At 31.9% G+C, this 17,655-nt stretch overlaps 5 protein-coding genes across 16 annotated transcripts; 1 reads left to right on the forward strand and 4 right to left on the reverse strand.

Moving 5' to 3' along the window:
• Positions 1 to 20: 20 nt before the first annotated feature.
• LOC117207695 (odorant receptor 24a-like) lies at positions 21 to 2,464 on the reverse strand. The gene is made up of 5 exons (XM_033448122.1): positions 1,854 to 2,464; positions 990 to 1,622; positions 704 to 811; positions 426 to 578; positions 21 to 368 (listed from the first exon to the last, which is right to left on the reverse strand). Exons 1-5 carry the CDS (start codon positions 2,100 to 2,102, stop codon positions 309 to 311), a joined length of 1,203 nt encoding a protein of 400 aa, XP_033304013.1. The 5' UTR covers positions 2,103 to 2,464; the 3' UTR covers positions 21 to 308.
• An 81-nt stretch (positions 2,465 to 2,545) lies between these two features.
• Positions 2,546 to 4,812, reverse strand: LOC117207696 (beta-parvin). Of its 2 annotated transcripts, XM_033448124.1 has the most exons (6): positions 4,796 to 4,812; positions 4,325 to 4,508; positions 3,850 to 4,113; positions 3,373 to 3,767; positions 3,059 to 3,302; positions 2,546 to 2,976 (listed from the first exon to the last, which is right to left on the reverse strand). In XM_033448124.1, the coding sequence occupies exons 2-6, from the start codon at positions 4,440 to 4,442 to the stop codon at positions 2,900 to 2,902; spliced, it is 1,098 nt and encodes a 365-aa protein (XP_033304015.1). In that variant the 5' UTR covers positions 4,443 to 4,508; positions 4,796 to 4,812; the 3' UTR covers positions 2,546 to 2,899. The 2 variants fall into 2 exon arrangements, with proteins under 2 accessions (XP_033304015.1, XP_033304014.1); XM_033448123.1 differs by lacking the exon at positions 4,796 to 4,812 and having other exon boundaries at positions 4,325 to 4,570.
• A 319-nt stretch (positions 4,813 to 5,131) lies between these two features.
• LOC117207697 (28S ribosomal protein S35, mitochondrial) lies at positions 5,132 to 6,471 on the forward strand. The gene is made up of 3 exons (XM_033448125.1): positions 5,132 to 5,321; positions 5,443 to 6,068; positions 6,152 to 6,471. The coding sequence occupies exons 1-3, from the start codon at positions 5,219 to 5,221 to the stop codon at positions 6,422 to 6,424; spliced, it is 1,002 nt and encodes a 333-aa protein (XP_033304016.1). The 5' UTR covers positions 5,132 to 5,218; the 3' UTR covers positions 6,425 to 6,471.
• A 91-nt stretch (positions 6,472 to 6,562) lies between these two features.
• Positions 6,563 to 10,480, reverse strand: LOC117207688 (kinesin-like protein KIF18A). The gene is made up of 2 exons (XM_033448101.1): positions 7,728 to 10,480; positions 6,563 to 7,508 (listed from the first exon to the last, which is right to left on the reverse strand). The coding sequence occupies exons 1-2, from the start codon at positions 10,337 to 10,339 to the stop codon at positions 7,472 to 7,474; spliced, it is 2,649 nt and encodes an 882-aa protein (XP_033303992.1). The 5' UTR covers positions 10,340 to 10,480; the 3' UTR covers positions 6,563 to 7,471.
• A 108-nt stretch (positions 10,481 to 10,588) lies between these two features.
• Positions 10,589 to 17,604, reverse strand: LOC117207693 (piggyBac transposable element-derived protein 4-like). 11 transcript variants are annotated; one of them, XM_033448117.1, is made up of 5 exons: positions 16,565 to 17,604; positions 16,341 to 16,495; positions 14,521 to 14,592; positions 12,904 to 13,915; positions 10,589 to 11,330 (listed from the first exon to the last, which is right to left on the reverse strand). In XM_033448117.1, exons 3-5 carry the CDS (start codon positions 14,547 to 14,549, stop codon positions 11,172 to 11,174), a joined length of 1,200 nt encoding a protein of 399 aa, XP_033304008.1. In that variant the 5' UTR covers positions 14,550 to 14,592; positions 16,341 to 16,495; positions 16,565 to 17,604; the 3' UTR covers positions 10,589 to 11,171. The 11 variants fall into 11 exon arrangements, with proteins under 11 accessions (XP_033304008.1, XP_033304010.1, XP_033304009.1 ...); XM_033448119.1 differs by lacking the exon at positions 10,589 to 11,330 and adding an exon at positions 11,953 to 12,440; XM_033448118.1 differs by lacking the exon at positions 10,589 to 11,330 and having other exon boundaries at positions 12,497 to 13,002; positions 13,075 to 13,915.
• Positions 17,605 to 17,655: the final 51 nt, after the last annotated feature.

The raw sequence follows: 17,655 nt of genomic DNA on the forward strand, positions 1-17,655 counted from the left end.
TCAAAGAATAGACTACAAACTTGAAATATATTTGTAATACGCATTATCTTGCTTTTATTTACCATCTACCAAGAAAGAAGAGAAAAAACAGCGTTGACTTGGTAGCTTACTGTTGCTCTACTTATGATTAGGCAAATACACAATTTGTACAAATCGTTTTGCAACTTAAAGATCGTCGAAAACTGTATTTTACAAAGCTATTATGCTTTTTCTTTTCGATGTCTTTTTCCCCTATTATTATCATCGTAATCATCATTATTAGGTACTCTTACTATCGTGATACTATATCAGTACCAATTTCATTTATATTATTTATCCTTATCAATGGTTTCTAACAAGAAATAGTAGGATACTGCGGTATTCAAAACCTGGAAATATACACGAGACAGGTGTATTGAAAATGATTAAATCGAAAGATAGATTACCTTAACAAAAAGATCCAATGAAACTTGCATCAAGTCACACGCTTTCAGAACTATCGATCTCTGTGCTAATATCAGCGTAAAGCCTTTTGCGAAACTAGTATCCTTGTGTTTGTACCAATCGCTAAAATAAACCTTGTGACGAAAACGATCGCTCTACGAAGGAAACGAAAATTAAGGAGGCTGATTACAAGTCTACGTATAATCGACGTTCGCTAGTTTAAGAAACAATTTGAGATGACGATAACTCGAGACGACAACAAGCAAGTACATCTACGAACCTCAATAAGAATTACGTCTGCAGGCCAGGCGTACAGGAACGTTTGTAATAATTTCATAAAAATGAAAACAGTACACATTATGATTTTATCCATAATTTGTCCTTTAACCTGTCAAACAACCAACCCGTTAAGTAATCGTTTTAGTTATTATAGATATTTACGCATGCATAGAAAGAAGGCCAAATGAAAATCGATAGAATCTCAAATTTAACTGAGCTTAAATATGTAAATAGTAAACAGATGTTGTGCAAAGTATTTTCTCGATTATCTTTATCGGGACTCTCACCTGCAAAACCTGAAATATTAAAGTACATAGACTCGTTGCGCTCGTTATTGTCGTTAATAGTATGACGGGTCCGTAAGCTTCTTGAACAATGTCTCGACATTTCAGTAACAGAGCGTGCTTGTTGACGCATTCTTGAAAGATCCGTTTACGATTCTCCTCATACTCTTTATTCGCCTTATTCTTCTCGTCAGTTGAAAATCTCATCTCGAACTCAAAACCCAACAAACGTAACATTACCGATATACGAAATAAGCAAAAGCTGAAAAATCCATCTACACCGGTAGATACAGAGATTATATTCCAAATAATATTCAAATCAAAGAGATAATGCAATTGCCAGACTAACATTGAATCAATCGTCCAAGGATAACTTGCAGGAAAGGGTAAAGGATATTGTAGATTTGTTGTATTGTTCGCGTTGTAAAGTATTCTCGTAATCAACGGTTTAAATGCGTGTATAATGCTGTTGATTGCCATTAACGTAAACTGTAGATAAATCAATCGATAAAACGTTCGAACCCAGGAAAAAGCTATTGATCCTATATCTGTTTCGCTTAGTGCTTGTTCCAACATAGAACTGAGTATATCATTTGCTTGTTGCAGTTTATTTTGATAGATGAAAAAGCAGCAAGCCTAAAAAAGCAAAAAGTATCTTGTTGTAAAATGTCGATAAAAAATTTCGATCGTTCATGTTTCAATTACATAAATTGAATCACGTATCTTGAATATCTTTGTTTGCCTACAACTCGGATTCGTTGAATTTGAAGGCAGGATACGTATGACACATTTAAATGTTAGAAGTGACAATTCGGTTATATGAATGAAATGGATTCTTTTAAAATATATGTAGATAAACTTACAAACCTTCATAGTTGTATTCAATATGGCACAGAAGAGGGAAAACGAAGCGGTAAGCAAAGCGATATTCTGAACATTCTGTGAGCAAAAATTTCCTACGACGCAGAGTGAAATGAAAGAGGAAAATATCGACCAAATTGATATGCACCGATAAAATACATCCCGCTTCTTCGTAATCGAACACATCCCACTAAGGAGGAGAAAACGTTTTACGAAACTAGCATACTTTCTATATATTTTTAGTTCTTTCGACATCGTTGAAATTGCGACGGCAATTCTACCTGAATCAATGCATAAGCATCATTCCCAAGACAAGTTACATCTGAATAACGATCGATCGATACATATTACGCTGTTCTGCTTTGCCATTATATATCAATCGACCGCTTGATAACAATGTATAATTTATCTTCTGAAGTTGGTAAATTGCTTGAAATTGATCAGCAATGCTAAATATTTTATCCAACAGTTTATGCGCTTGTTCTTTCACATCCTCTGTCGCGTAAAGCATAGCTAAATTAAACGTTACGAAAGCAATTTTGAAAATGTGCGTTGAAACTTGTAAAATTTCTAAGAATCATTTCCTTGTACGAGCATTAATAATAATAAAAAGGAAAGAAAAAGAATTTAAAATTTGTACTAGACGCCGATGAAAACAATTTATCAGGGATAATCAGGGATAAAAAATATCAGATAGATTTAAAAAGTAAAATTTTTATATTTCTTAGAATCTTCATAAGAATGTATAAAATTCGTACAACTATATTTAACTTGAATAAATTTGAATAATAACATAAGGATTATAATTTTGAAGAAATATTAGATTTTAAAGACATGACAACATCCTTTCTATTTCGCTTCTACTACATCTATTATTCCTCACTTTTTTTGTCCGTTGTCCATTATCATATGCAAAAGTACATTGCTCGCGTACCAATTATGAAAACCATATTCTTTGGTTAGTAACGTTAGTAACATTAGCAACACTAATTAACTCTCATTAATTTGTTCAAATCTTATTATATTTATCCTCCTTTAAATTATTTATTAACTTAATTCATGCTTTTATATTTTGTGAATAAATTGTACAATACTCGTAGAGTTGATTTTAGATCCAAATTTACAATATCTGCAAACAAAATATAATGTCACCAGTCACATTCATTTAGTTCCGATATTTCATAAGTATTGCAGTTAACAACAATACCAACCTTCTGGGCGAGCCTTGGGTTTTGGTAGACCAATATCTTGCATAATATCAAATGCAAATGAAACATTATGTACCTTATGATCATGTGTTTTAGGTGTCAAATGAAAACTACCTAAAGGTACGAAAAAACCTTCGAGAAGTCCAAGTAGAAGAGTTAAAAAAACACCATCATGAAATTGCGTATCTAAATCTGTCACCTCCAAATGAACTTTACTCAAGTGTTTATTGACGAAAGAAATCAATGACTAGAAAATATAACTATGTATTGCATTGTAGAGAGCATATAATTTTTTATAACACAAATGAACAACATACCTTTTTAACTACAGCTAATTTATCAGCCGGATGATCAAAAAGACTATCAAAAGCGTCCCGTTCGCAACGCATTCCCAAATCATCGTACGTCGATGTAATTTCTTCTCTAACCGTTCTGTGTATTAGCTGGCCATCCTTCTTACGCACAACGACAACCTGAGCAGCTACTCTTTCTGGCAATCTAACAGGCGCTCGGAATTGCCTTGCCAAACCAACCAATAAATGTAAAATGGCAACAATGTTTTTCGAATGAACAGATTCTACGTTCCACTTGTAAGGAGGATGGCGTCCTAATACTTGATTAGCAGCTGACAACACAACTGCTAATTTCTGTTTCTGACCTTCTTCTGATTGAGTCACTTCAGGTACATCTAACTTCTTTCCCGTCAACTTTTCTAAAATTAATAAAAAAAATATGCCTACTTAGACTCCATGTATTACAAGAATTCTATTCAATTTTGCTATTATATAACATACCCAATAGTTTCTGTAGTACCTGTCCATCATACAAATCTTCTGCAATATCTTTAACAATAATCCGCTGGTCGGCTAATTCATCGTTAATCCATTCAATCAGGACAAATATTAATTCTTTGAGTTTAGAATCTTCCAAAGACCTAGGCTCTATCATTGAACGTTCCTCGTTTTCATCTAATGCATATTCTTCTGGTGGCATCTCTGGATTGGCTGCAAATCCTGGTGAATCAATTGCATATTTCCCTTCCTCCTGTACCTCTTGCACTATATCAATTAAATTCAAAATAAACATAAACAGTAACTTTAACAAAAAACATTTACAAAATACAAATCGAACATCGACATTACCAACAATATCATTTTTTAAAGTTTGAAGCTACTCGTACCATATAAGGAAATATATCCCGTAAATTCTCGTAAAAGAAGCATAAACAAAGTTAACTTGTCATAACGTAATGTAAACGCAGTATGATACCTTCTTTGATACGCTTTTTTCGACCCAAGGTCCCAATCTTATCCCAGAAACTTTCTTCTTTTTCATCCTTCCTCGTAGAAATAGGAGGTCGTGGAGATTTTGGACGTGGAGACGACATATTCAACACCAACGTTCATCAAAAATAATCCGAAGAATGAAGGATGTCATCTCTCGAAATACCAACCTTTAACCACATTTACAAACATCGATTGTATATGCATACATTATATTATATGCATGTGTACTTCAGATCTTTTTTGAGCATCTATGTTGAAACGAACTTTGCAAGTATCAGTTTTAAGTACATTTACGTCTTTATCGTTGCTTAGATTGCATAGATTCATAATTATCAACTTTTGTAATCTTTAATTATTTTACACATATCCTTAAAAGTAAAACTATTTCGAAAAACATGCTGACATCTTAATTCATAGAAATCATATAGTAACATCTACTATAGCATATACATACATTTCAATCGCGGTTTTCTTTAGAAATGTTTTAATTCATTTAAAATATGTCATACTTCCTCGGATATTCTTCAGAACTTCAGATCATATAAAAAAAGATATATGTAAAGATTATATGTAAATAAAGAAAGATTATTTGTTACAGAGTAGATTATCATTCACACAAAAATGTCGTTTACATTTACTTAAACGGATTTTGTATTTGAAGTTAAATAAAAAATAAATAAAATTAAATTTCTATCTAATTATGTATTATATTATAACAACATTCGTTATACAGTTAAAAACAATATGCACATGCGCATATATGTATATACAGAATTGAGCCGTTTAGGAACTATTTTCTTAGATAGGTCTCTGCGCTGTGTAAACCGTATAACATAATTTAAGGTTATTAACAAATTATCAAGAAATAATTGTTAAAATGTTATCGCTAATAAGACGTTACGAAACCCAAAATATTATAACGCCATTAAAAATCATGAAACTTTCGTTATCATCTTCTGCGAGCATCGATGATGATATAGGTATTATAACGTTCTTCTAACCAAACTTCCTATTAAATATAATTTTTTACAAAAGCATAAACATATTTTTATTATGTAGTGCTCGTGCGCATTTTTAATTTATATATACTTTCTTTCATAGAATTTCGGGTATTGCAATTACTGCCAAGTGAAAAGAAAGTTACAAACAAAAAGTTACAAAGAAACGTAATTGTGGATTTAGTAATTAAAAAAAGAAGTGAAATGTCAGCTAATCAAGATTGGCAGACAATTTGGCCTGCTGCACGAACATTTCATCCTGATATCGTACCATTTCCTTTACAACAAGGATATAAAAATACAAAAGGTATACATCCTAATAAATATGGAAATGCAGAGTTAATGAAAATTCCAAACTTCTTACACCTTACTCCACCTGTTATTAAAAAACATTGCGAAGCATTAAAAAAATTTTGTACGAGATGGCCAGAAGAATTGGAAACAAATGAAGCATGTGTAAAATACTTTCCTGTTGAAATAATTACATCTGATTATTGCTATTCTTCTCCTACAATAAGAGAACCTCTTGCTAGAATAGTTAATTTGAGAGTAAGACTATCCTCTTTGCATTTAAATACTCATGCTAAAGATAAAATACTTAGGTTACTGGGTGATAGGTATAATCCTAACACAGATATGATAACAATAACTGCAGACAGATGTCCATCTAGAAAACAGAATTTAGATTATGTAAAGTACCTACTAACTGCATTGTTTCATGTATCTTGGGTAAGTCATTTCCCATTAATTATATCAATTTACTGATAAATATAGCATACAAGCAAAGCAAATCAAACAAGAATTGTTTTTAGCGTTTTGAACCATGGGAAACAGAAAAATCTGAAGTAGATATGGAATATTATGACTGGGATAAAAGTAAAAGCAGAAAATCTTTAACGTCCATGTATAGTTGGCCAAACATGCCAACTGATTCCAACTATGAATACATCCCACATGTAACAGAATATAAAATTGCAGTTTCTGATTTAATAAATAAAGGAGAAGATCAATTTTCAATCAATAAATACAGACAAGCTGTTAAAAATGTGTTAAACCTAAAATCTTATGATTTTAAAAATAAGTAAAGAATAAGTAAATAAAAATATTGAGTTTGTAATGTTTGTCATTCCTAGTTTAACTGTATTAACTGTTATAGAACGTTCATGTGTAAAAAAAAACAAAACTGATAATGTGATATAATGTAATTGAAAAGGTAAGTTTTTATACTTTATTATATAAAAAATTAAAGGATTATGGAAGTAGTTGTACAATAATTTTTTATTTCGACAAAATTGTTTACCGCCGGACACTGACTATGGTATATAAAGACATATCGTTAAGTGCTATACCATATATTTGGAATACAGGTTGCATTATGCAATACAAAAAAGAAAAAATAAATTTAGGATATTTACAAATAAAAACCTAAAATTTAAGTTCAATTACGTTTATTTCATTTAAATTAAAAATACTTCTGCATCTTTGATAACTTAAAAAGCAATTAAGTTCATAAATTACAGCATATCTCATTTCTGACCTATGATAGTCATGCATTAAACATACCACGACTCAGAGGCAAACAATTTTCATTTGCAATATTCATTGATGTAACCATACATTCTTATCCAACAATGTTCCACAAATTAGTTTCTCTCCTGCAGGTGTTTCTGACTATTGCACCACAATATGAAACATTATGTAAATGCTACCTTATAAGATAAATGTAAATTGATGTTATTTTACTTTCCTGTGTTCTTTTTTTCGATATTCAGTCTATAAATGATCATTTATTAAAATATCATTAAAAAGCAACATAAATCCACAAATACTTTTACTAAACAAATACAATTGGAAGGTACATTCGCACCTTTATAACATTGCATAATTTTATATAATTTCAATTTTATAACTAACATCTTCAAGATTTTATAATTATTATTTTTCTTATTACAATGTCATTTTTATGCTTATTATAATGTTACTTTATGCTATAAATTTTTTGTACTTATATGTCACTAAAAATATAAAATATTTAGTCAGACCTCCATCTATTGTCTTTCTGGCTCCAACATAAAAGATTACATATACATTTGTTTGTTGTTAAATTACTTTTCATATTATTACTATCGCTATTATGGAATTTTTGACGAAGGTAGAACTGGACAGAATCTGCAACAATGTCATAATTTTTATTCCAAATGAAAAATATTGAATTACTTGTAAAAATTTGGAAATTTATCTCTTTAAACAATGTCAAAAATTTTTTGTTTTAATAATTTAGGACCATTGTCATTATAGTTTAATATACCAACTTAGTAAGACTTATCGAGTCTTTTTTGTTAAACAATGCCAATAATTGTATTGCAATTTATTAAAACCTACACTTACTTTTGTTTTTCTTTTAGTTTTTGATAGGGATGCGTTGACATTAATCTCCTTCTTTCTTTCTCCCTTACTGCTTTCAATCCTCTATTTGATGTATTTATATCAAGATTTTCTTTCTTGAGTTTATCTGCTTTTAACTTATTTAATATGGTTATACTTTTAGCGCTCATTGTTACATGTGGCTTTTGCATATACTTTTTATTTTCTTTATCTTGAATTCCTATTGTACAGATTGTAATATCCTTACATTTAGGGGATATCTTCCTTGCTTGTTTGATAGGAGTCTTTGTTACATTCATATTATTTTTATCTGAAAGGACACGCTTTTTAACTTTTTCTTGTATACAATTTACATTTTGTCCTTCTTCTGTACTTTCCTTTATTACTTTCATATCAGTATTACAATCCATGGTTGATTCCTCTTCCAATGTGATAGTTACATTCTGTGTATCAAACACTTCTTTTTCAGAACAAAATGTATTGAAAGTTGCATCCAATGCATCTTGATCATTTAAAGGTTGTAATACATATATAGGTATCTTACTATTAAGGGGATCCATTAAATGGGGTACACTAAGGCATGTCAAGTTATAAAAGCACTCCTCATGTTTAGTTGTTTCCATATCTGACCATTTTATATTTCTCACTCCTTCCAATAATTTGATCAGCTGTTTAAATTCTTCCTTCATTGTATCTGTCATGGTTCCATATCCTCTCATCATGTTATAATAATTTTGTAATGTTGTACTCATCATTTTAATCATTGAATGATAAGACTCTATTTCACATTGTTGAAGATTATTTACTTTCTTTGCATGTTCATACTGTTGTTGTAATCTAGAATTTTCTATTTCACTAGTTTGTAGTGCAAACATATCTTCTAATTTTGCAAGTTTCTTTAACTTTGCTTCCGCATACAGTTTTTGTATTTCTGTTTCTACTGAACACAGTTCCTCCCATGCTGCTTCCATCTGTATCTTTAACGAATCTCTTTGTCGTTCAAAGTAATGCAGTGATTTATTAACTCTTGATTTACCACTTGCATTTTGTTCTTCAAGCGTCAAAGTATCAACAGCTGCTGTTAGATTATGCAATCTTTCATCTGCTGCTTTCTTATATTGAATTCTACAGCATAATATCTTGTCTGCGCTTTCTAATGAAAGGACTTTTTCATTCAAAATTCTCTTTTTTTGAAGTAATTCAATTAATTTATTGCTATCAATTAGCGCAGCTTTATCTATTTCCTCATTAATGTTATTACCTTGAACCTGTGGTAATACATGCTGCGAACTATTTTCAAATGCTAATAGCTTTTGTTTTAGATAATTTATTTCTTTCTTTTGTTCTTCAACCATTTTTATATATGCAGTTACATGCATTTCACAGGATAGAATATTTTTCTTTATATGAGTTTTGATCTTCTTTGCTCTATTTGCATATCTCAATGTATTGTATGTATCCTCATAACTAAAGCTAGAAGGTGCTATGTTAGCTATCATAACTGTCTGACAATTTCCACCTAATGAGTCTTTTAAGAGACGAGTCAATTTAGAATCTCTGTATGTTATATGTTTTGCACCATCTGCTAACTTATTAATGCAGTTGCCTAGAGCCAATAAAGATTTATTAATATTTGCACCTTCTTTAAACCTTGCCCCTTTACAACCTGTAGCAGAAGCTCTTTCAGAACCAGCTAAATCAATCATAGACAGTTTAACTTGTCGTACTTGACCATCCATTTTGTTGGTGATATTAATATAAACTTGAAAAACTGCGTGACTTCTGCTACTTTCCTCATTTGCATCAGTAGGATGTTGAGTGCGATTTTTATTGCCTTTTGCTAAAAGTGTCAATAATTCTTCAGCATTCTGAATAGCAATTATTTTAAGACCAGCAACAATTACTCCATATCTACCATCGTCTCTTAAATGCAAAGGACCAGATTTATGTAAAAGATCTTGCACATTTTCATTATAAATTTCTAAATACGTTACACCTAAATTAAATTCACGTTGATCACTCTGCTGTTCTATTTGATAAAATAATTCTGCGACTGTCCTGTATGTGATACCAGGATCATTGCTACTACCAAGCATAGTATGAGTTTTTCCAGCACCAGTTGCTCCATATGCAAATACAGAACAATTATAACCATCCAAAAGATTGCAAATCAAATCTTTCGTACTTCCTTCAAATACATCACTGTTATTCGACGTCATGTCAAATATTTTGTCAAAGATGAATTGCAGTTCTTTATTTTGTTTCTTAAGCAAATCACGACCTTTCTGAGCAACACCATGATAAAAAAATGGATTCTCCTCTTCTTTAGGATCGAAAATTAGCATTTTATCGTCAACGATCTTCAAAACAGTTTTACAATTGCCCTGCTGTTCGTGCTCATTTTGCGGTCGTATTCTTACGATTACTTTAATACTCGTCTGTGAACCAGATTCAGTTTGTATGGATAAACTTGGGCTTCCACTTGTGCTTGGCTTTATTGAATTGTTTGAAATTCGTTTCTTTGGCAACTTTTTAACTTTGTTTGGCGAAAATGCTTTCGCCAAATCTCTTTTATTAAACACCATAGTAAACTTTACTAACTTACATACGAACATCCATTACTGGCCGTTGAATGTAAACTGAGTGTTCAAATTTAAATTTCTGCATCCTGAACTCTTCAAAGACAGTTTTGACAATAGTAAACATATTTATAGTGACATTTTAGGGAATTTTTCCAAACAGAAATTCAACTTTGAGTTTGTTTTATTTTTCTTTCAGTATTACTTATATTACTTACTTATAGACTGATGATATCATCGAATAATGAGATCAAAATCGAATAATAATTATTTTGATTTTTGTCCACTTCATGTCACATTATGGGCCGTGCTGAAATCTGCCGATCAAACGTGCCCGAAAATTGGGTCATGAAAAAGCAACATGGAAGGCAACTAAGTTTTCGTTGTTGTTCAAACAGGGACAAATAGAGGGTCTCTGGTTCTGTCTGATAAATTCAGTACATATTATGCATGGACAGAACGATACCTCTTATCTACTATGTCGATTTTTCACGACTCAATTATCGGATGGTTTTTTCTATGCTTTCGGTATATTAGTGTTAAGACCTATTTATGTGGCTGTGTTCAGTATATTAGTGTTAATTTCCCATAAATATCTATCTACATTAATATTACACCAAAAAAAAAATTCAACTTTGAATTGTCATGTTACGTTTGCGGTTTTGGGGAAAAATGGTGAGTGAGTTGGAGCGTGGAGCTCTGAACCGCCCTGCTCTCTGGAGTGCGCGAAAATTGAAAAATCTTTTATTTTAAAGCTAAGATTTATTCAGAAGTTAGCTTGTCAAGAATACAAGAAAATTATCTCTCAAAAATAGATAAAATTGATCCGCTCAAAAAAAACTTTCAAAAATAGATAAAATTGATCTGCTCAAAAAAACTCATCTTCGATCGCAATTTCGACGCCTGTCCACTCTTCTCTATTCTTGGATATCCTTCCTTGCTTACCCTGATGGGTGAAATTGCTCGTCGAAGTACTATCTTTGAGATTCATCCGCTCTTGAGCCCATGGACATGGAAGACACTTAAACTTAGAAAAGTTTACATGAATTGGTAAAGAGAAAAGATCTCGAGAAAATCTAGATTCTTCCAAAGATTCTAGGTGACTTGTCCTACAGTTGCTAATTCGATACGGCCCTTAACGGAACGTTACGTGATGCAGTGCTTTCTGTCTATGTGCTATTATTCCACTTGTACTATATATGTCTTGTAACGAAAAACACTAAAAAGTGTAAAATTTGTTAAACTAATAATTAAAACCTGTTCGTTAAACTAATTGTAAATTGTTTAAGAAAGAGAAGTTGTTTACATACATATATGTGGTGGATGCTAATGATACTTCCCGTCTTACAGAAAATAAAATTGTATTTGGTGAATTTGAGGCTAATGAAAAGGAGAGAGAGAGAGAGTGCGTTTCGTCCCGGGACCACCGGTGGACTCGTCAGTAAGGCTATGCCCGGTAGTCCCTGCCTTAGACGTAGAGGGAGTCTCGCTAGGTGCGGTATTTATATCAATCGCTCGTATATTCGACCGCTAGCGAGTTAGACAGACAGACACGTTGTCGTCGTAGCTCTCTAGTGTTGGCGGTTGGTACCCGCGGATCGCCCGGGAGGTGTTGCGCCGCGTTGATGCCTCGACCTGTCGGCGTCCTGTTGATACCGATCCGCCACAAATTAATTTCATATGAATATATTTCGGGAAAACCATTGTCGTAAAAAAATTAAATATATTGCTTATGCTTTCATTGTTGTTCATGCACAGGGTACCATTTGTATATATAATATGCACCACTTAACTATACGAAAGGTACATATATACGTTTCTTATTCTACCCAAAGTATTATCTTGTTTATAAACTACAGTCGTTCGGTTATTCTATAGTTTCAATTTTTATTCTCTTTGGCAATGCTGAAAATACATTTGTCTTATTGTTAAATTTATGAGATTAACTGCTATTATTAAATTAACCATTTTAGCGCCACGCAGCGCGATCGCGTTATTCGCGTACTGTGGTGAAATGTGTCGCGATGTTTGATCACGATCGTCAATTCGCAACACGCTCGGTTCCGAATGTAGCTCCTTGCGAGTCATATCAGAGTTTCCTCTCGTAATTACTTTTTTTCAAATAATCGTAAACCACCTGCATAAATAAGCCGTTTTTGTTGAATTTATTTTTATTTACATATACTTCTGCATAGTACAAATTTTTGAAAATATAAAAAAACAATATAATATTTTATTTATAGTAGATATAAAACTAGATTACTAATGTTCATTGTCATATTTAGAAGTAAGTTTTTTATTTAGTTCACCCATTAGGATGATAAATGAAACAAATAAACAATATATATTAAATCAGAACACAAAGATGTAAACACGCAAAGACATTAAAATTATAGTCATGGTTTTACAGGATCATGACATTCATTATTTTTAAAACAGACATGTTTATGAAGACATAATGGATGAAGCCCTTTTTTGCACTGCATACAAATTAAATTCGATCGTTTTATACCGTTAATTTTACTGCTACAAACTACGCACTGTCTTAAATTTCTGCCTGGTAGTTTCATTAAGCCAAATATTCTGTCATTATCACTTACCATATGTTGTTTTTTGACTTGCATCCATTCATGCTCTATTTCAGATATAATACTTGATGTAAATTCCAATCGAGTCATTGGCTTCTTTTTGCTAACTTCCTTATAAAATAGATAGGAATTTAATACCATACGGGCAATGATGTGAAACGTAATTTTTTTCCAATATTTTACCGTGCGGCGTTCATCAAGATAGACGTATAACATTTTGTCCGATTTGCCAACTCCCCTCATATAACTATCATAACTGTCACCTATGTATGGTTTTGCTCCACTTCTTTCGTTTTCATTTCGTTTTTTAATTACTATGGTATTGTCATTTGAAGCATGCGTCAAAATTAATTTGGATACTCTATTCGCGTGTTCAACTATTGGCATAAATTTTAGGCATGGGTCGTACTTTTCATGGCCTGGTGGGAAACATTCTTTATTATCGACTAAATGAAAACATTGATAAATAAGCTGGAATCTATTTCGCGAAAACATTTTTGAAAACCAGGGTATGCTCCTTGAATTTTCGGTCCAATAAGAAAATATCGTTGGTCGCCTCGTTATCCCCATTTCCAATAAAACTGCTATAAACGCCTTTATTTCGAGCAAAGTAACTGGTTTCCATAGTTTCATTCGAGATCTTTGGGTGATTTTACGTGATTTTATTAATTGTTCGGCGTACTTATTCGTTTCGCGAACCATTAATGTTAGCAGGAATGAATCGATGAACAAATTAAAATAATCGATAGGTTTAGATTTGTTAGTTAGCGATGGCTGTGGCCCAGTGCCTTCAGTAAAGGAAAATAAATTCTCTTGTTCACCTATATCATTAATAGAAGTACTTGCAGATGTAGCAGAACAGATAAAACTGCATGGAATACTATTTTCGCTACTAGATGTATCAAAAACGTCTATTCTCCTTCTTTTTGAAACTGGAACGATCTTACTACTGCTATCGTCAGATTCAGAAGTTGAATTAGGTCTCCAACTTGACTTCGTTCTTTTCTTTTTCGTATCCATTGCCCTACAAGGAATACACGAATAATAAATAATCAAATTAACACTAAACCTACCAGCGTCGGTTAAATTGACCGCTCTCGAACTTCTACACAAATTTAACCATATTTAAACGTTATCATATCGCTTCATAATTTCTGACTTTTCCTAAAACATACATACAATATATTTTTCGATATTTACTTTTAGTTTGCTCTTTTATTTTCTAAGAAAAATTTGTATCCTGCCTTGTAATCAGTACAAAGAAAATACTATCTCAAAGTCAGATGACAAACAAAATCAGTAATAACAAATAATAATAGCTGTTACACCTGTAATCTTGTCATAAAACATAATCGCATCCCTCAATTAAGATGACCACCAGTTGTCAATACATATCAATTCAGGCCCATAATAATCCTAAGGAACCGCCATAAAATTTAGCATTTTTTACAGTCCATTGTTATAAACATTTTAAAAGTTGAGAAGTTTCTTAGGGTTATTATTCATTGCGATAAAACAAGGGAAAAGCGGGGTTTTCTCAACTCCACCCTCAAGTAACCGTTGGTGGAGAACGGCCAATATTCATCAATATTTTCGTATAAATATCGCCGTCACAGACCATATTCTTACTTGCTATCATCCCTTCGACCAGAATACATCTCAGTTTGTTAGTCAATCAGTCGACATCTAAACTTGTTATCTCTGAAACTCAAACAGAAAGCATCTCAGAGCATTTTGTGTAAAGCTGTTATAAAGGGAAAAGTAAAGCATATCAAATTTGACAATAATTTTGTATTCCGTACATAGCGTTATTTTGTGATAAATATTTACCCTAAAAATGACAAGACTTCTCAAAATAAAATTGTAAAAAAAAAAATAACAGACATAGAAGAAGACTGTTCAGCGTGCGATGAACAAGAAACTTCAACAACTGAAAACGGCATGGAAACACATGAAAACTATTTACAACCGAATCAGAATTGAATATTATTAGTAAATAAGCGTTCACGTCCAGAGAAAAGAGGAAAGAAATTATCGTTGACAGCAAAGAGTGAGACTGATGTAAAGAACCAACGTAACGAAAATGGGCCCGATGGGATAGTTTGGAGAGAAATAGATGCAAGTCCCAAATCTGGCAGGACATCAGTTCATAACATTTCTAGGGATATTTTAAACGGCATATAATGAAAGGACAAGTAAAGATGGCATTTTATCTTATCATCGATCACCGTATATATTTGGAGTATTGGAGGCTAAGAGAAAGCTAGATGCAACAAAACTAGATGCATTTATTGCTCTGATATATACCCGCGGTGCATATCAGGCAAAGAATTTAGATGTCTCATATTTATGGAATAAAATTTGGAGATCTGCATTTTTTCAAAAACAATGAACAAAAATGATTTTGCTGAAATTATGAGATTTATACGATTTGATAAGAAGAGCGAAAGAAGCCAGCATTTATGAACCAATAAATTTGCAATGGTATGGGGCCGATTTACAAAGAATTCACAAAATTGTTATAAACCTGGTGCACACATTATTTTTGTATAAAAAATCGCGGGAGAATACCATGCAATAAAACTATCAACAAGTTCAGATTCATTACTACAAAAAATTTGTCAAGTAAAAAATTGTAAAGGTTACAAAATTATAAAAATTTGTTTAAGATGCGGGAAGTATGTATGCGGCAAATATACATTTGATAATAAGATAATTTGTAAAAAATGCAACGAAGTTGAATAAGATATATCTCTATATACACAAAAGTGTAATTTTATTTGTCTATAGTTGAAATTAAACAAAAGTAAATTTGGCCGAAATTTTTTGAAAGTTCATCATTTTATATACATTCAGTTATAAATTAACCATTATCTAAGTTAAATCATAAAAACTATTACTTCTTTAATCACTGGTCATTTTGACCGTACACGGCAGGAATAGGTATATACAAAGTGTCGGTAGGTTTAGTGTTAATTAAAAAAAACTAATGTATAAATTACCTCTTGAATTGAAAAACCAAATCCTATATTATAGAATGTTATCACGCAAACAAAACGTAAAGCACGAATATTTCGCAACCTTTTGAATGTTTAGTATAACGTTTCGGATATGACTGATGAAACGAAACGCGAGCGCGTTGAGCGAATATTTTAACGAAAAAAACGAGTCGATCGGCATTTCTCGCAAATAAATAAACGAAACGCTATCGCGCTGCATGGGACAATCCGAACGAATTCTTAAAAACCCCTGACACTAAAACGGTTAATTAATTAACTGCTTTTAATAAAAATAATCATTAAAATGATACATTTGATTTTATTAACATAATTATTGATATAAGTCTTCTACATTAAAATTTGAAAATACTATATATATACTACTATATATATAGTATTACTATATATATATTGAGAAAAATACTATATATATATTGTTGAAATAATTACTTCTAGGAAAACTCCACATCTTTCTCTTTTGTATACCCGTGACCTGGAAACGGCCGTTACGAAGAAAATAAAATTTACTGAAGCAAAAAATTAAAAATGGAGAGGTCCATATTATTGTGCCCTTGAATATGAATGTTGTTTTTGGGTTACAAGGTCTAGAAACAAAAGAGCCATAAGTAAATTTTTATTGCTGTTTTTTGTAACTTTCAGCTAAAGTCACACACCAAGGTTAATTTTTTAGTAATGTCAGTTGTTGTAATGTAACACTGCTAGAATGAGGATTTAGATCAGCATACACTTATACTTATGCTTACTTCAATATATATATTTCTATCATAAATTCATCCACGCGTTCCTCTATCACATAACCTCAACATAACATTGATACAGTGTGGCTCTCTCATACTGATACAGATAGATAGCGTGTTCTTACAGGTAAGCTGAAGATTATATTGAAGGACAGAAATAGTGCCATACGACATACGACTGTGGTGCCGAGTGTCGAGGTATTGCGCTCTCTCTCAGATTGTGCAAAAAGTAAGGAGAATACAAATAGTGGGGCGATCCACCATCCACTACACAAGCTCTTCCTCTCTTTTCTCTTTTCTTCCTCTCACTAAACACTCATTAGAGAGAAAAAAGGATAACCTGAATATAACACTTTCACTTTTGTGTTCTCTTTACTGCCTCTTGTATTCTCTTTATTGCCTCTTACGCCTGGGAACGCGCAGTCTACCTGCATTAGTCATAATCACCTCTAGATTCTTAATACCGCAAATATTGACCATAAAGACACATATAAAGATAAAATGTGTAAGCGAGCTGAGAAAGCAATATATGTAAAAAGAAAAAGAAAACGCTGCATAGAGGTCTCTTATGTCCTTGTCTATTAACGTATGCAGATTCATATACTAAATACATACATATAAAATAAGCGTAATACTAATCTCGGCTAAATTTTATTTTAGGAAACCAAAAATTATTGGCTTTTTTTGCACTTGTGTAGTTTTCGACGTGTAGAATCCAAAAATAGAAGTTTTAAGACGGGAAATCTATTGGTTCAAAAGTTATGATATTATGAAATTATGAAATTAAAAAATTACAGTTGGTCGGAGTCGCGAAGAAAATACCGAAGAGTCGCTTTTACAATCTTTTTATCTAGGCATATAACTAACATAAATTTAAAAAATGTACTTTTTTAATTTTTATTGCAGCCTCAAATAATAAAATTGTAAAGAGTGACCTTCACTATTTTCTTCGCAATCCTGAATTGCAATTTTAGAAAAACTTCTTTCATCTAAATAAATTAATCCTT

The sequence above is a fragment of the Bombus bifarius genome, unplaced genomic scaffold, assembly GCF_011952205.1.
Source record: "Bombus bifarius isolate JDL3187 unplaced genomic scaffold, Bbif_JDL3187 scf7180000008045, whole genome shotgun sequence".
NCBI classification, from domain to species: Eukaryota; Metazoa; Arthropoda; class Insecta; order Hymenoptera; family Apidae; genus Bombus; species Bombus bifarius.

What these genes read in the sequence shown, in the direction of transcription:
- LOC117207697 (XM_033448125.1), top strand. Translation starts at nt 5,219, where the DNA reads ATGTTATCGCTAATAAGACGTTACGAAACCCAAAATATTATAACGCCA. An exon ending in GAGCATCGATGATGATATAG is followed by an intron (nt 5,322 to 5,442) that starts GTATTATAACGT and finishes TTTCTTTCATAG; the next exon opens with AATTTCGGGTATTGCAATTA. An exon ending in CATTGTTTCATGTATCTTGG is followed by an intron (nt 6,069 to 6,151) that starts GTAAGTCATTTC and finishes AATTGTTTTTAG; the next exon opens with CGTTTTGAACCATGGGAAAC.
- LOC117207688 (XM_033448101.1), bottom strand. Translation starts at nt 10,339, where the DNA reads ATGTTCGTATGTAAGTTAGTAAAGTTTACTATGGTGTTTAATAAAAGA. An exon ending in AAACTAAAAGAAAAACAAAA is followed by an intron (nt 7,509 to 7,727) that starts GTAAGTGTAGGT and finishes ACATTGTTGCAG; the next exon opens with ATTCTGTCCAGTTCTACCTT.
- LOC117207693 (XM_033448115.1), bottom strand. Translation starts at nt 14,549, where the DNA reads ATGTATTCTGGTCGAAGGGATGATAGCAA. An exon ending in GGTCGAAGGGATGATAGCAA is followed by an intron (nt 13,916 to 14,520) that starts GTAAGAATATGG and finishes TATTCCTTGTAG; the next exon opens with GGCAATGGATACGAAAAAGA.
- LOC117207696 (XM_033448124.1), bottom strand. Translation starts at nt 4,442, where the DNA reads ATGTCGTCTCCACGTCCAAAATCTCCACGACCTCCTATTTCTACGAGG. An exon ending in AATTAGCTGTAGTTAAAAAG is followed by an intron (nt 3,303 to 3,372) that starts GTATGTTGTTCA and finishes TATATTTTCTAG; the next exon opens with TCATTGATTTCTTTCGTCAA. An exon ending in ACCCAAGGCTCGCCCAGAAG is followed by an intron (nt 2,977 to 3,058) that starts GTTGGTATTGTT and finishes TTTTGTTTGCAG; the next exon opens with ATATTGTAAATTTGGATCTA.
- LOC117207695 (XM_033448122.1), bottom strand. Translation starts at nt 2,102, where the DNA reads ATGTCGAAAGAACTAAAAATATATAGAAAGTATGCTAGTTTCGTAAAA. An exon ending in CAGACGTAATTCTTATTGAG is followed by an intron (nt 579 to 703) that starts GTTCGTAGATGT and finishes TTTCCTTCGTAG; the next exon opens with AGCGATCGTTTTCGTCACAA. An exon ending in CATTGGATCTTTTTGTTAAG is followed by an intron (nt 369 to 425) that starts GTAATCTATCTT and finishes GTATATTTCCAG; the next exon opens with GTTTTGAATACCGCAGTATC.